The sequence below is a fragment of the Engraulis encrasicolus genome, chromosome 3 (genome assembly GCF_034702125.1).
Source record: "Engraulis encrasicolus isolate BLACKSEA-1 chromosome 3, IST_EnEncr_1.0, whole genome shotgun sequence".
NCBI classification, from domain to species: domain Eukaryota; kingdom Metazoa; phylum Chordata; class Actinopteri; order Clupeiformes; family Engraulidae; genus Engraulis; species Engraulis encrasicolus.
This window is the reverse complement of record NC_085859.1, coordinates 44039007-44056309: the sequence shown is the minus strand read 5'-3', so window position 1 is coordinate 44056309 and position 17303 is coordinate 44039007. Positions and strand designations below refer to the sequence as shown.

Here is a 17303-nt window from a genome sequence, read left to right as displayed (position 1 = left end):
TCAGAGGGAGGAGGAAAGAAACTGTGAGGAGAAAAATAAGCAGCGTGTAGTAAAACAACAAGGACGGAAAACAGGAGAAGACCAGGAGAAGAAGTGTTCAAACCTAAGTGGAACTACTGATACTACTGGGAGAAATAGAAAATATGGAAAATCAAGAGATAAGTATAATAGAACAAAACAATGGCAAAAACACACACACATTACCACAATTACCTAATGATATAGTCCTATGTATCAGAATATCACTGAATATCACGCAAGCTATGAGACAAATATAATACAAACCACAGAGCGACAACATTGTTTGTTGTTGTTTTTTATTTTGAATCGAACACAAGTGTATGTGAATGTGTACTGTATGTTTGTTGTGTGTGTTATGCATGTGTGTGCATGTGCGTGTGTCTTTGTCTGAGTACACACACAAAAAGTATTTGCAATGACAAGACATGATGCTGAAACCAAGCAGCTTCTACAGTATACAACACTCAATTTCACCTGCCCATCGCACCATCTGATCAATAATCTCTACCATTCCCCCCTGCAGTGAAGCATTGGCTTTTTATTCAGAAAATAAATAAAACTCACATTGCCATAAATTAAATGCACTTGATCAAGTTCTGTGAAACTTAAATTATGTTTCCTGAATCCACCGGAATTCAGGTTACTGCAGATGAATAAAAAAATATTAAAATAAAATAAATAAACATTTTACAACAACGATCTTAACATTGATTGTCTTCAGATCATTCTACTATTAACTCTTTGACAATACTCATATATATCTATATTCACAACCTACCGACATACACATGGTCCATTTCTGAATATACATATATTTCTGTATTCACATTTATTTTTTAAAACTGATCACATTCCTTAACAGACATATATCTGATTTGAAGTGTTTCATTGCACATATGCCACTGGCCCATAAATTTCACATTTTTTCTACAAGACATTCCCAACCCAAAGGAAAACAGCAGGATCAGCATGTACAGGAAGGATGTGAAATTTAAAAAAAGACCCAACTTTGAAAAAAGTACAGCAGTTCCTTAGTAAGTGGACATCATTGAAACAGCATGAAATCAACATGATTTGATGAGTGTGATGGAAAATCAGCGTTGTTTCAATGTTTTAACATCAGGGGGTGAGTTATTCTAAGAACATGGTCAAGTGAAGCACAGTAGTAAATCTGCTAATAGACAAAATGACCTGCAGGCAGAAAATGAGGACTCCAGGCTCTTCTATTAGATGATTTACCACAAACTCAAGGCTAACTTAACCTGGTTTACTACTGAGCCAGATACGGATGGGACCAGAAAGAAACGTTTACAATCCTAATGGCTGGCTGTAGTTTGAATAAAACCACATGCTAAATAAAAGATGTCTGTATGTATGTATACGCATAGTCATATGATGTCCTTGAGTCATGCTTCACAGCAGTTATGGCAAAGAGTACTGCTCTCTGATATGCTTCCACTAACCATTCTTAAAGCTACATAAACCATTTATCACTCACACACACACACCTCTCAACCTACAGTACACATATACACACACGCGCGCGCGCGCACATACACACACTCACGAACGCACGCGCACACACACACACACGTTACGTAATACAAACAATCCATCATGTATAATTAAATGTAGATATACATGTAATATACTCACACAGGACACGCACACACACACACACACACACACACACACACACACACACACACACACACACACACACACACACACACACACACACACACACACACACACACACACACACACACACACACACACACACACACACACACAGGCTAAACCACGCAATCAGGAGTTCTTTGTCATGCCCCCTGTCTTTAAAGCATGTCACGGTTACCAAACACTTACGCCTATTTGGAACTGACTACTAAGTTTAACTTGGTGCACTCAACACAAATACAGTACAGAATTTATTAACGTGACAGAAAATTCCTGCTCTCCTCTTTTCTATGTTCTCCATCAATTCATGAAACCATACTCCCATCCCAATTCCTCCATTTTTAGATACAAAAGACTCTTTCTTTTGATTTTTAAAGTTTTTTTGTGAACACTTACAGTACACGTCGCAAAAGTCAGAAAGACAGTAAATGCACAGCACTAAAACCATGACAGTCAAGTGCAGAAACCATGCAAGCAAACATTCGCACACACACACACGCACGCACGCACACACACACACACACACACACACACACACACACACACACACACACACACACACACACACACACACACACACACACACACACTTGCATTCTCTCTCTCACACACACACTCACACTATCCACTCAGGTTACGACTGCACAGACTGTCCTACAGCTAAAGACTGAGGTACAATACTGTATATCTGGATGGTGCCCTGAAGGTGTCGCACACCACAGTCACCACATTAACAACATATGGTCCCCCGCACACGACTAACCCAGAGAGAAGGATAGATAGAGACAGGGAGAAGGAGGAGTAGAGGGGGGGAGAGAGAGAGAGAGAGAGAAAGAGAGAGAGAGAGAGAGAGAGAGAGAGAGAGAGAGAGAGAGAGAGAGAAAGAGAGAGAGAGAGAGAGAGAGAGAGAGAGAGAGAGAGAGAGAGAGAGAGAGAGAGAGAGAGAGAGATAGGAGGGGGTTAGAAAAAGGGCACTACATCTATACAACAGGCTACGAATCCTTATAAAACCCCTAGTCTAAAAACTCTAAAACTCGAGACTAGAAGAGTACTGGCACACAAATTGATGGCGATTGAGCTGAACGAACTCCACAAACAAACCTCAGCGTGAGAGAATCTAGAACACTACCTGACAGGGACGTGACCGCACTGCACAGGACACATGACATGACCTCACAAGGACACGACTTCATAGACCTTGACCTCACATGTGCCAGCAAACAGCAATGGATACTAGCCAGATTATCATCCACGTTCAAATCTCTTCCAGACTTGTTCTGACCAAGAGCATAACAATTAACATTTCCCAAACAGCATGGTTGACCTGCCTCCCTTGTTTGCTTATGGTTGTTTGCTTATCGACAAAGTGGGAGGAGTTCCTGTATTTGCGGGAACTCAGAAAGTACTTGCATTGCTCTTGACCTGACTAGTTGCAATGCTGAAAGTGTTGCGTCAATAGGAGGGCACAGCCTGGCTAATGGAAACGACCTTTCTATCTGGAGCCCGAACGCTCAGCGAAGCTCCTGAGAGAGCAGAGAGCAGAGCGGAGGACCACAATGACCCGGCGCAAGGGCTAATCTAGGGTTCAAAGGTCACACAGGTCAAAGTTGAGGGCTCAAGATGGGCCTTTTTTTCAAGTGATGCCAAACACCTTTGATTCAGTGCATTCAAAGTAGGATATTACTCGCATCAGGTGGTATTGACATTAACATACCAGCCACACGTTTTTTCTATCAGAAATCGGTAGTTGTGTACACCTGCTTCTCTTCAAAACGGAACCTGTTTGGCGTCACTGCCAGGCTAATATCGATACCAAGAAGAAATGTAACCGAGATAAACCTATAAACATCAGCACGTTTCTTATCTCTTCTCTACTACGGTGCTGTTCCTGACTTAAATACTCGATTTGTTTGTTTGTTTGTTTTTTTGCATGTTTCCCTCTTCTTCAGATATGCCTTCTACAGAGCACTATGTTGTTGGCAAACTACCCTTCCCTCCATCTTCAGAGGCTGCCGGGTAGCAGAAGGCAAACATTTCGTACCCCAAAGACTGCGTATGTGGAAGGCCCTTAAGACCCACCATCTTCATATATCAGTTATCAGTGCAATGCTTCGCAGGCTCTGCCGACTGGTGCTGTAGCCACACAGACTTGAATCCGTGTGCACCACCAGAGCACTGACTCAGTGAAAATCATGGCAAGAGTCAAGTAAAAAGGCAAAACTGGACAGGACTTTTTAGTCTATTGGATGGGACTCGCTTTCATTTTTTTTTTTGCACTTTCCTACTTTAGCCCTCCTTTTCCAGAGATATAACTCCAAGTTTCCCTAACAACAGACCAGAATTGAGATAGTCCTTGAGAGAGGGACGTGACGTCTGCCAAGCTCCAAAAAAGAAGTCAAGTTGCTTACAACTGCACTCCTTTGAAAACCCTCCCGAAGGCTGATAGTTAACTGCTAGACTTCTCAGAGCAGCGCCAGCACGTCATAACCAGACTACTGTAGGTCTGACAACACAAACACACACAGACACACACAGACAGATAGACAGACACACACCGCTACTGAGAGAGACTGTATAGAACTACACAAAACAGGCTGATCAACGCAGCCACCTGAGACATATAGAGACTGAGAGACGAAAAAGAGGGGGAAGAGGGAAGGAGAGAGTGATAGAGCAGAAAGGAGGAAGAGGGAAAGAGAGACAGAGTGACATAAAGAGAAGGGAAGAGGGAGGGACAGATAAGAGATGAGAGAGAGAGACAGAGAGAGAGAGAGAGAGAGAGGGAGAGAGAGAGAGAGAGAGAGAGAGAGAGAGAGAGAGAGAGAGAGAGAGAGAGAGAGAGAGAGAGATGTAAAGAGGGAGGGAGGGATATGTCAGGGGAGGTGGGAGGGAGCTATGAGGCGAGGGTGATGACCAATAGCATGAGGTCTCCTTCTCACCCTGCCCAATAGGAGCCCACCCCAGCCCTCAAACAGCCTTCTCACACACACAACACACAACACTGTAAGGTTAGCTCAGTGCGACCAGACCAAAACCGGGGCCTACGACGAGCCTGCATCCCCAGCCTCGCCTGCAGCCTTCTCCCCAGTCGAGGGCGCCTCTGCTGGGCTTGTCTTCTCTCCCGTAGTAGTGGTGGCGGCGGTGTCTGACGGTGGTGGGGCATCAGGAGCATCAGACTCTGCAGTGTTGGCGGCAGCGTCAGCCGCGGCTTTCTTGCTTTTGGGGCGGCGAGGCTTGCGTTTGGGCTTGGCCGCGGTGGGGGAGGTGGAGCCTCTGGAGGGAGAGGGGGAGTGGCTGTGACTGCCGCTGCCGCTGCCGCTGCTGCTGCGTTTCCTGGCGAAGCATCCTCCACCCTCAGGGCTGGAGTGGCGCGAGCTGCCGCCCACCGTACCCTCGTCCGAACTGAAGTCAGAGCTGTCCGAGGCGCTGGCCCCGCCTGGACTGGAGGTGGGCAGAGTGATCTGCAAACAGGACGGAGGGGAGTAGGGGTGTGCGAAAAAAAATCGTCATGACAATGCATTGCGATACTTGTTTTCACGATATACTGCATCGATTAATGACAATCGATGATTTAATAATAATAATATTGAATTAGCCACTGGTAGGTCATATTTCTGTTGTAATGGAAGCCCTCTCCAAGATGTTAAAATGCTTTATAAAATGAATTGACTTATGGATGCTACACAGCAACTGACAATATCTCAATAGTACATGAAGCGTGATGCATCATGATAGATTCGCACCGTGGCATGTGTATCGCGACGCACATTAAATCGTAAACCCTTTGCCAATACCCAACCCTGAGGGAGGAAGGATTATTGTTGTTTTTTTTTTAAAAAGGCAGGACGCCAAGGCACTCTTCTTAGATAAAACCGCTTTATTATAAAGGCTAGTTCATGTTAGAACTTAAATAATTAAATAGTAAAGCGTTTTTTTCTAAGAAGAGAGCCTTGGCGTCCTGCCTTTTTGATATTGTCAACGTCTTGGCCAAAGAGCACCTTCAAACCACCACCAGTTTTACCACTTGAACGCCGCAGCCCTCCAGCCCTCTACCTTTTTTTTTTTTTTTGAAGGATTATTGTTGTTCATTTTGGATGATTGTCTCTTTTCAGTCATTATACAAGAGATATCAAAGACTAAACATGAAAGTGCTAGGGGGTGTAAATAATAATCGATATCTGAATCGATATATAAAATAATTGAATATCTGCCCCCTGCCCAATGCCCTCGCTTCGTAACATGATAGAAGTGGCGAGGTGTAGTGGAAATTAAGATCAGTCCACATGAGGCCCCATGAGCCAACCGGAAGTACCCCATATGGCCGTTAGATATGCAGTACAGTCAGAGATTCTTTAAGTATATAGAGATATGCCAATGTAATAGGTTGCTATGGGCACCTAACATGACCAGGTCCTGGTCTGCCTAAAGGGGCGTGTCATAATACTCCTAGCACTGCCTAAAGGGGGATTTACCCCCCTCCCCCTTGCAATAATAGAACCCGGAAACAATGGGCCAATGGAACCTCTCTCTCTCTACTCTCTCTGGTACAGTGCTGAGCTCACCTGGAAAGGTTCGGTCATGCCCACGATGGTGCTAGTGTTGTTGCTGTAGTAACCAAGGATGAAATCTCCAGAGCCCTTGGGCAACTCCTCCTCGGTGAAATTCACCTACAAAAACAAAATCGTACAGTAGTTGTAATCGTAGTTCATTGTCATCACTGCATTGTGTGTAGTGTGTGTGTGCGGGTGTGTGTTTAGGTGTGTGTGTGTGTGTGTGTGTGTGTGTGTGTGTGTGTGTGTGTGTGTGTGTGTGTGTGTGTGTGCGTGTGCGTGTCTGTGTGTGTGTGTGTGTGTGTGTCCGTGCGTGCGTGTGTGTGTGTGTGTGTGTGTGTGTGTGTGTGTGTGTGTGTGTGTGTGTGTGTGTATATATGTGTGTGTGTGTGTGTGTGTGTGTGTGTGTGTGTGTGTGTGTGTGTGTGTGTGTGTGTGTGTGTGTGTGTGTGTGTGTGTGCGTGTGTGTGTCTGTGTGTGTGTGTGTGTGTGTCCGTGCGTGCGTGCGTGTGTGTGTGTGTGTGTGTGTGTGTGTGTGTGTGTGTGTGTGTGTGTGTGTGTGTGTGTGTGTGTGTGCGTGTGCGTGTCTGTGTGTGTGTGTGTGTGTGTCCGTGCGTGCGTGTGTGTGTGTGTGTGTGTGTGTGTGTGTGTGTGTGTGTGTGTATATATGTGTGTGTGTGTGTGTGTGTGTGTGTGTGTGTGTGTGTGTGTGTGTGTGTGTGTGTGTGTGTGTGTGTGTGTGTGTGTGTGTGCGTGTGTGTGTCTGTGTGTGTGTGTGTGTGTGTCCGTGCGTGCGTGCGTGTGTGTGTGTGTGTGTGTGTGTGTGTGTGTGTGTGTGTGTGTGTGTGTGTGTGTGTGTGTGTGTGTGTGTGTGTGTTTAGGTGTGTATCTACCTGGTGTTCCTTCCTCAGGTAGTCTGACTCCTCCTGTTTGGCCCAGGTGTAGCCCACATAGTCCTTGTGATGCTTAAAGCCCACCTGAAACGCATTTAAGGAAACAAAGAGAATTGTGACTTCAGTAAGCTGAGCTACAGTGCCCAGGAACATGCACATCAAACAGCAAGTTCATTGCATTTTTTTTGCAAAATTCGTTCAAGTATCGTTGATCCGCCATACTCCCAAATCAAGTTATTTTGTGCTTTCCATGCTCAATGCTAATAAACCTTGCTCCTGGATTTTCTATTCAACATACTGAAGTAAAATGCGTTACACACATTTAAAATGACAAAATACCCTTGTTTAGTTATACAGTGTGTTTGATACAAGCAAACAGCTGATTGATTGGCTAATTGGTTGGTTACCTTGTAGAGGCCAATCCAGTCCCAGGAGCTGCGTCCGAAGTTTGGCGCCACCTTGAAGCGCACCACGGCGTCGGCCACCTCCCTCCACTCATCCTCCACTATCAGGGTCACCAGTGGGATGTCCACCTTATACGGGAACTACACAGCAATACAAAACACACAGAAACACACGGACACACGCACACACACACACACACACACACACACACACACACACACACACACACACACACACACACACACACACACACACACACACACACACACACACACACACACACACACACACACACACACACACACACACACACACACACACATACACACACTGGCTGTCATTTGTGTACTTGGTCATTCCGTTGTAAATCACAAAACCATGACTCCATGAAATGCTAGCCTGTGGTAACATAAAATAATTTTTTCTGTTCCACAGGCATTAACTGACATTCTTGGCTGCCTGTGCAAGTGGACAGCAGTACCTAATGACTTTATAAGAGATGTAAACAGTAGCTGTAAGTAAGCAAGTCAGGAAGTACGTAGATAAAAATACATTGTAGATTAAAAAATGAATAATAAGTGACTGAGTAAATACGATTGTATTGACAAAGGGAGGGTGTGCAGAACAGACCTGCTAATGGGTACAGATGGAGGCTTGTTATTAAGTACGTAGGTAGATAGGAAAGTAAGTCAGTAAGTCAGTAAGTAAGCAAATAAAAAGTGGGTAAAACTTTAGTGGAATGACTACCCCTAAAAAGCTTTATAACTACCCCTAAAAAGCTTTATAAAACACTATGTAACTAATGAACCAATTATCAACAAAATATTTACAAATCAGTCAGTAAGTCAGTAAGCAAGTACAGCAACTAAGTACGGACCGGCCTAAGTCAGTAAGCAAGTACAGTAACTACATTAGTACAGACCAGCCTATGTCATTAAGAAAGTACAGTAACAACGTTAGTACGGACCTGCCAAAGTCAGTAAGCAAGTACAATAACTAAGTATGGACCGGCCTAAGTCAGTAAGCAAGTACAGTAACTCCAGAAGTACGGACCTGCAGTGTGAAGATGGATGCCACGGGCTTGTGGTCGCTGCAGGTGTACTCCATGTGACTGCGGTAGAAGTGCTGAGTCACGCGGGCGCCGCTGCTCAGGCCGCCAGTGGTACCGGGGCCGCCGGGGCCCGACAGGGAGTGGCGCTTACTGTTTCCCACCACAGGGGGCGCTGTGGCACGCAGACGCCACAGGATGCGGTCGGTCCACGCCGGCTTGCGCTTCTTACCACTGAAGAAGGAGGAGAACAACACATTACTCGAATATCAAAGTGAAGGAGAGTCCCGAGGCAACTCTGCTGTTCAGTTAGCTGTGGTTAGCTGTGTGTGGCACAAATGAAAATTAAAAACTTGACAGCAGAGGTGCCGCGGGACACTCCTTTACTTTCATGTTTAAGATGCCCCTTTTCCCTTGAAGAGCACCTGCACTACACTACTGATTGAGACCCAAGGCAGCGCTCTCTCTTTTCAAAAACATTACTGGAATAACTGGAATGGCTAGAATGGCCTTGTGGTTTAGTAGCTGTGTACAGAGACTCTTTCCTCTAAACCACACAGAAAAGTTGCCTGAGGCCAGGGTAGGGCTAGAATGTTAGAATTAGAGATGCACAGGATCCAAGATCCGGTTCCGGATCCGGCAGGATAATAGGGTTTTTCACAGGATCCGGGTCCGGCAGGATCTTAAGCAGTGGATCCGGTATCCGGCAGTTACCTAAAAATCAGGATCTGGTGCATCTCTAGCCTAGGTTTTTCAGTCAGTCTTTCACAACCCCAGTTGCTGCATGGAGTGAAAGAACTTTGGAAGCGGCCAGTGCAGGCAGTGTGGCAGTAAGCCAATGAGCCAATGTAATAAAAAGGGCCCACTATGTGCGAGTAGGCTATGTGTTTCAACCCTTTCGTAGAATCCGGTATCCGGTTCCGGATCCGGCAGGATCTTAAGCTGTGGATCCTAAAAATCAGGATCCGGTGCATCTCTAGTTAGAATTGCAGGGGGGGTAGTGGTATTACACCCCAAAGAAAAAATAATAGTATGGTCAAAGGGATACGGCCAAATTAATACAACAACTATTGTGAAATATTAGGTAGTATCTTCCTATGAAAAAAGTAACCCAATTATATAGGGCTACTCTACACTCTCACTGTACAATTCGAGTCAATTGCTTGTGAAACAGGGAGCTGAGAGCAGAATCTTACGGTAGGGTCATACCAAAAGTGGCAAAAGTGACTGAAGCAATTGACGTTGTATGGAAGAGCAAGTGGCAAAAGCAGCGAAAGCGCAAAACGGTTCTGGCGTCAAGGGCATCAAATGCAGAAAAAGAGGGGTTGAACATCAGTTAAAATATATAATGAGCTATGACGCGGTTCAGCGGCAGCCAACGGAATGTCCCCATTTTTGTAATGGAATGTCTACATTTTTCGGTTGGTCACTCTCCCTGATGGAACGTTAAAGGTCGAATCTTTTTACGCTTTTGCCATCTCTGGTCTGTGCAGTCCAGACGGTACTCTGCACCACTGGTGGTATGTTCCTATGTCAGGAAGAGGAGAACCGTCTGAGGAACGAAAGAGCACTGAGCAATACAGAAAGGAGAGTAAAGGAAGGAGACAGAGAGGGATGGAGAAGGGCCGGGGGAGACAGTGTACCTGGTGTCATAGGTGTTGGTCCCCACATCAAACTTGTAGGTGGGGGGGAACTTGAGGGGGCCCTCGTGGAAACCTTCCAGCACGGTCTCACTGTCCTTAGCCATGTTCAGCTGGGGAGGAAAGAGTGTGTTAAGGGTTTAGCCCTTACTGTGATGCAAGAAGGCAGTATCGTGATACGCCCTTTCAAAGTTATGTTACTCTTCAGCCCAGAAAACATCCACATGCTGGGCCAAGCTTCAAATCAAAATCATAATTATTCAATTATGTAATTAATTGTGTCCTTATGTTATCTATTTTGGTATTATTAGTAGCCATTTGTCACCTATTCTCGCTATAAACGATCATCAAAAAGATACATTTTTAAAATTGTGTCGAACCGTAGGTCAAAAATCGTGATACAAATCTAATCATGAGTTTATATTATTGAGACTATATTGTTACAGCCCTAATCACACACATTTAGTCATGTCACAATTTTCAGTCATAAACATTGAGAGATTGGGTGATAGCAGGGACACAAGCTACATGCTGTCATCAGGTCTGGTGTAGGACTTTGATGAGTAGATGAGTTGGGTCTACCTTCACTGACACACAACAGCACCACCCAGTGGTGAGTTATTACACAGCAGCAAATGTTTGCCTAGTACTGGATCATGAATACGCATTTCAGAAATCTCATCATTTGCTTAACACTTTATGTAGTGAAGAGTTTTATTGACTCTACTTTGACATATTACCTAATGGTGGAGCATGAAATCTTTACCACTTTCAGTCTAGTGCATTGAATTTAAACTCACTTTAAATCTTCAAGGGTGTTTATGAGACGACTACAAAACTATGCACAGCATGTCCTACAGTATTTGTGTATACTATGAGTAGATGACTGCGTCTGTAAATGGGCGTTCGTGTCTGTGCACGTGCGTGTTCCATAACGGCAACAGCTTCCAAACTGGGTGCAGTGAAGACACTGCAGGGAAGTTCTGGACAGAAGGAACTGTTTCTGTAAAACCGTCAAAAAAACCCGATCAATTACATAACCATCTCATAAATTGGTTAGTAACAGTGTATACACATGTATGGTGAAGAAATATATTTACCTTTTCTGTGAATTTCAAATAATTTTTTTGCAATATTAAGAGACAATTTTTCAATGTTTGGTCTATTGGTGGCGGTCATGGTGGTGGGCTGGGGGTGGCTAAAATATCAGTAGAGTATCTGTTCATTCAACATTTAGATAGACAATAGAGAGTCTATTTAACATCTTCTAGAGTGCATGTGGTTTCAGAGTAATCTTTAAGTGTTGACTTAACACACCATATTTCTTTTACCATGAAGCACATTCCTGTACATGTTTCCACTGTGGTAGGCATGGACATTGCAGACCCACCTGGTCGCTTTCCCACAGGATACGACCAGGTTGGATACGACATGTTGGATATGACACATCTACTGACACACATGAGGAAAACATCTACTGACACACATGAGGAAAACATCTACTGACACACATGAGGAAAACATCTACTGACACACACGAGGACACATCTACTGACACATCTACTGACACACATGAGGACACATCTACTGACACATCTACTGACACACACGAGGACACATCTACTGACACACACGAGGACACATCTACTGACACACACGAGGACACATCTACTGACACACACGAGGACACATCTACTGACACACACGAGGACACATCTACTGACACACACAAGGACACATCTACTGTTGCATTGCAGACCCACCTGGTCGTTTTCCCAGAGCGTGGCCAGCTTGTTGGCGTCGATGGCCCCCTTCACCACGTGCATGTCCAGGTCGTCGATGCGGAAGTTCAGATCCCCAAACCAGAACACCACACTGCACAGTAGGGTTGGGCAAAAAAAAAATCGTCATGAAATGCATCATCACAATATACGTAGATTATTTGATAATGATAAAATTGAATTTGCCACTGGTTCATTTTGTTCAGGAGAGAGTAGGTCATATTTTTGTTGTAATGGCAGCTCTCCCCCAGATGCTAATAAAATACATCGAATGCTACACGGCAACTGACAAATAAGCAGTATCTTTACACATTTACTGAAGTAAATATTGCGATAGTACATTAATCACAATGCATAGAGATATAATTGCATCATACAAAGAGTAGAAAAAGCAGTGTGTGACAAAACAGGGGGCCTTGCATATACACCACACTGCACTGCACGGCCACACAGAGATAACACCAACGCAGCGTTAACACCATCACACCTCTTAAGCTTCGGGGCTATTTTTGAGTGTTTTTAAAGTTTTGCACAACGTCTACTTAGATGCTTCCTGTGTCTGCATACTTTGACCCATCATGAAGTGGCTGGTACCATTTGAAAGTAGAGACTCTGTAGAATCTTCAGGAAGTGACAGGAAGATTTTGTGATGTACTGCCAAGGACTTACAGGGGTTAGAACATCTTTTTTCTGAAATGCGTTCATGAAGACCCCCTAGAAATTACTACATTTCAGCAGTATAGCTGATACATTTGGCATTGGAAACATATTTAAGACTTCATCACAGGTCTACTGAAGCTGTTTGTCAAAGGAGAACTTGCTACATCTATGTATGACCTTTACCAAGACAATTATGTGTGGATATACACATGCGTTTTACCAAGTGTCTTTTTGTATTTTTTTTAGTTAGTCAAAATGCACCCCCCATATAAGGTCTTACTGTACAAGAACCTTTTGAGCTAGAAGCCTTATCATAGTCACATATGAAAGCATACTCCTGGAGGTGTTATACAGTAATCAGCCATGGTTGGATATGCCTTTTGGGTAGTATTACAGAGATGTTGCTGTACAGTACTGTACGGTACTGTACACTATGTACAGTAAAAACATGGTAAGAAAGGGGTATTGTTGAGCAGATTTGAGATTCCTTTGTCCCTGGGTGTAATACAGAAGAGCTATATGACTCATTTGAAAACCTGGACTCCGGACTATCACTCAGTCTTTGAATGGAGTTTCTAGCTCTAGCTTTGAGGGAGCTGCAGTCATTCAAAGCAAATGAGCCAATACGAAGCTGTGTAAAACAGGACCTGCCTACTTCTCTTCTAAGGCTTGTCTTTCAGGGTAGGAATGTCACAGAGCCACCCCAGTGCTGCCCATGTAATCAGCAGAGTCTGGGGATCATGTGGAATATCATTGATCATGTGAAAAATATGGAAGTGTGGACAAAAACAGCACAATTCCTGAGGGGAAAAAACATGATCATTTTTTTTCACAATAAAGTGGTTTTGTTTGACTGGAGTTGTACAACTTTTGGTTGAAATAAAGTAAAAAAAGACTACACTCTCATAAACCTTGGATTGTAACAGACATTTTGAGACCATGCTGATAAGGATATGTTCATGTTTGGATGTCCACTCATCCTAGGAAGGTAGGGAGACATCAGGCGAGGGGTGCTTGAGGGGGTCAAATTTGAAAGGTGACATTGTGTAATAAATTGATAATAATGCATATACAACATGTTCAAATCCCTGTATAGTAGGGCTAGGTGTGTTCCTGAGGTTCTAAGCTTTCCAATGATATATAATGTTCCTGGGTTTATTACACCACCTGGATTTTAAAATATTGCGGAATGAAGATCAAGTTCAAGTTCAAAGTCATTGAACCCGGTACCGACCACCCCGAACTTTAAGAGGTTAAAGACTTGCCGCGAGTGGAAAACTGTGTGTGATAGAACAGGTAAGAGGTAAGAGGTCCTTGCAAAACATGTGTGAATAAGCACATACTATGTACACAATGATAACATATACAGTACTTCAATATCATACGTAATATTGGCATTGTACCGCATGTACATGTACATGTACATGTACATGTACATAAGTGTGTGTGTGAGTGTGTGTGTGTGTTCTTGTGTAAATGCCCGTGTAGAAAACATGCCACCACACATGCTACCATTCACAATATTTACACACGCTGATGACCATGTGTGTGTGTATATGTGTGTGTGTGTGTGTGTTGTTGTTTTTGTTGTTTATTTCTACTTGAGGTGTGCTTGTGCACATTAGTGCATGCATGTGTTGATGAAGACAGTCGCATGTGATCCACCTGTGCTATGTTTGTGCATGCATCCATCCATACAAGACACTATGCCATTGTCAGGGCCGTGTGGCCTGAAGAAAGCTAGGGAACCCAGGAGCAGACTGGAGACAAAAAATTCAATCAAAGTGTGTTTATTTCAAGGCAACGGTGCAGACAGGGGTGAGGCAATTCAACATCAAGGGGAGGCATGGGTCGAGGCATAGGCAGTTCACAGGCAGAGGCACAGGGGGCGTAGGCAAAAAACGTAGTCAAAAAAACGGTCAGAGTTCAGATCACAGGTAGGCAAAAATAGATAGGCGAACACAAAAATCTTCAAAACATAGGATAGGCACACGTGGCAACAGGTTTCAAAAAATGAGAAAAATCACAGGCAAAGAAAAGGGGCAAAAATCCCAAAATTGTCCAAAACTGAGGAAAAGCTCACGTGGCAGAATCTCACAGCTCAAAAACTCAAAAGCACTCGTGTAGCACAAAAAGTCAAAATGCACTTCCAAAAAGTAGAACAAAAAATCTGAAAAATACGAGGCAAGAGTCCAGAAAATACTTCAAAAAATCACAGACAAAACTCACGTGGCGCAATGAGGCATGGAACAGGAAAAACTTGGCAAGGCATGAACATGATCAGCGCAGAGAACCATTCGGAGTTGTAGGCAACAATCTTGCAATGACACTAGTCCTTGGCTGGGTTTTAAAGCAGAGTCTGATGAGTGAAATGGACGCAGCTGTAGCAGGGCCATGGTTGGTGATTGGCTTCTGGTGGTGTGGTGAAGTTCAGAACATGGCCACCAGATGGCAGCAGTACAGGGAGAACGTTGGCTAGTGTACGCAAGGCCAGTCACTGCACATCGGACAGCAGGGCAGGTCAGGGCTGGGTTGTGACAGGACCCCCCCTCTTACGGACGCCACCAGGCGTCCCAGCTCGGACCTCAGGATGCCGCCGGTGAAAGTCAGCGATCAGGGTGCGGTCCACCACAAACAGGGCAGGGACCCAGCTGCGCTCCTCCGGACCGTAGCCCTCCCAATCAACCAGGTAATGGAAACCTCTGCCACGCCGCCTGGCCTTCAGGAGCCGCCTCACAGCAAACACCTCACCGCCATCAACAACCCTGGGAGGAGGAGGGGGGGCAGGAACAGGGGACAGGGGGCTCGAGACAAGGGGTTTGAGTTGGGAGACATGAAACGAGGGATTAATGCGGCGCATAGTCAAAGGTAAACGAAGACGGACAGAGCATGGGTTGATTACCTTGGTTATGGTGAATGGGCCGATGAATCGGGCGTGCAGCTTGCGGCAAGTGGTCTTAATGGGAAGGTCCCGAGTGGAGAGCATCACTCTCTGGCCTGCCTTGTACCTCGGAGCAGGGGACCGCCGTTTATCTGCCTGGTGCTTGTAGGCAGCCGCAGAACGCAGGAGTTGACCTCTGGCCCGGGCCCAGGTCTTCTTGCAGCGACGCACAAAGGCCTGAGCTGAAGGAACGGCGACCTCCTCCTCCTGTGATGGGAACAGCGGGGGCTGGTATCCCAGACAGCAGTGGAATGGGGAGAGGCCCGTGGCAGACGTAGGCAGGGTGTTGTGCGCATATTCCACCCAGGGAAGTGTCTTGCTCCATGACGTGGGGTCTTGGGAGGTCATGCACCGGAGTGCAACTTCCAGCTTTTGGTTTGCCCGCTCTGTCTGTCCATTGGTCTGTGGATGGAAACCTGAAGACAAGCTGGGAGAGGCACCAATTAGTTTACAGAATGCTTTCCAGAACTGGGCAGAAAACTGCGGGCCACGGTCGGAGACAATATCAAAGGGTAGGCCATGTAGGCGGAAGACATGGATGATCAATAGTTCAGCAGTCTCCTTAGCAGACGGCAACTTGGGCAGAGCTATGAAGTGGGCTGCCTTAGAGAATCTGTCCACCACAGTCAGAATACATGTGTTGCCCTCAGACTTGGGTAGCCCAGTCACGAAATCCACAGCAATGTGTGACCAAGGACGATGAGGGACAGGGAGAGGTCTCAGGAGGCCCGCTGGGGGTCTATTACCTGACTTGTTTCTGGTGCAGACGTCGCAGGCGGCCACAAATGTCTGAATATCGCTTTTCATGGAGGGCCACCAAAAACGCTGTTCGATCACTGCCAGAGTTCTCTCGGACCCTGGATGGCAGGCGACCTTAGAACTGTGTCCCCATTCCAGCACCTGAGAGCGGACAGTTGAAGGCACAAAGAGACAGTTAGGGGGCCCATTACCTGGTCCGGGTTCCTGGTTCAGGGCCTCCTGGACGATGACCTCAATCCCCAACACGGCTGCCCCCACCAGGCATCTTGGAGGAAGGATGGTCTGCAGGGAGTGGGGTTCCGTAGCTGAGGAGAATTGTCTGGACAAGGCATCAGCTTTAGTGTTCTTGGACCCAGGACGGTAAGAGAGGGAAAAATTAAACCGTGAAAAGAAAAGAGACCATCTTGCTTGTCTAGCATTCAGGCGCTTGGCAGTACGGAGATACTCTAAATTCTTGTGGTCTGTCCACACAATAAAAGGAGGGCTAGCCCCCTCCAGCCAATGCCTCCACTCCTCTAATGCCATCTTGACAGCTAGTAACTCCCGATCCCCAATGTCATAATTTCTCTCTGCAGGAGAGAGGCGGTGAGAGAAGTAGGAGCATGGATGCATTTTGTTGTCCTTGGAAGACCTCTGTGACAGTATGGCCCCCACACCTGACTCAGAGGCGTCAACCTCCACTACAAATTGGACAGACGGGTCAGGAATGGTCAGAATGGGTGCAGAAATGAACCTACTTTTTAGGTCTGCAAATGCCTTCTCAGCCTCCCTACTCCAATGGAAGGAGGTCTTGGTGGACGTGAGTGCGGTGAGAGGTCCAGCCACGGAACTGTAGCCTCTGATAAACCGCCGGTAGAAATTTGCGAACCCCAGGAACTGTTGGAGGGCTCGCCTTGTAGTAGGTGTGGGCCAGTCCTTAACTGCC

The 17303-nt window shown here is 45.5% G+C and overlaps 1 protein-coding gene across 1 annotated transcript in view; it reads right to left on the bottom strand.

Moving 5' to 3' along the window:
- Positions 1-4530: 4530 nt before the first annotated feature.
- The window catches only part of inpp5jb (inositol polyphosphate-5-phosphatase Jb), a 65980-nt gene continuing 53207 nt past the window's right edge, over positions 4531-17303 (bottom strand). The window contains exons 7-13 of the mRNA XM_063195497.1: positions 12001-12112; positions 10241-10350; positions 8603-8831; positions 7552-7689; positions 7145-7228; positions 6264-6368; positions 4531-5162 (exon numbers count right to left, since the gene is read on the bottom strand). Coding sequence (XP_063051567.1) covers positions 4743-5162; positions 6264-6368; positions 7145-7228; positions 7552-7689; positions 8603-8831; positions 10241-10350; positions 12001-12112 — 1198 coding nt within the window. The 3' untranslated portion in view covers positions 4531-4742. The remainder of the gene's footprint in view (positions 5163-6263; positions 6369-7144; positions 7229-7551; positions 7690-8602; positions 8832-10240; positions 10351-12000; positions 12113-17303) is intronic.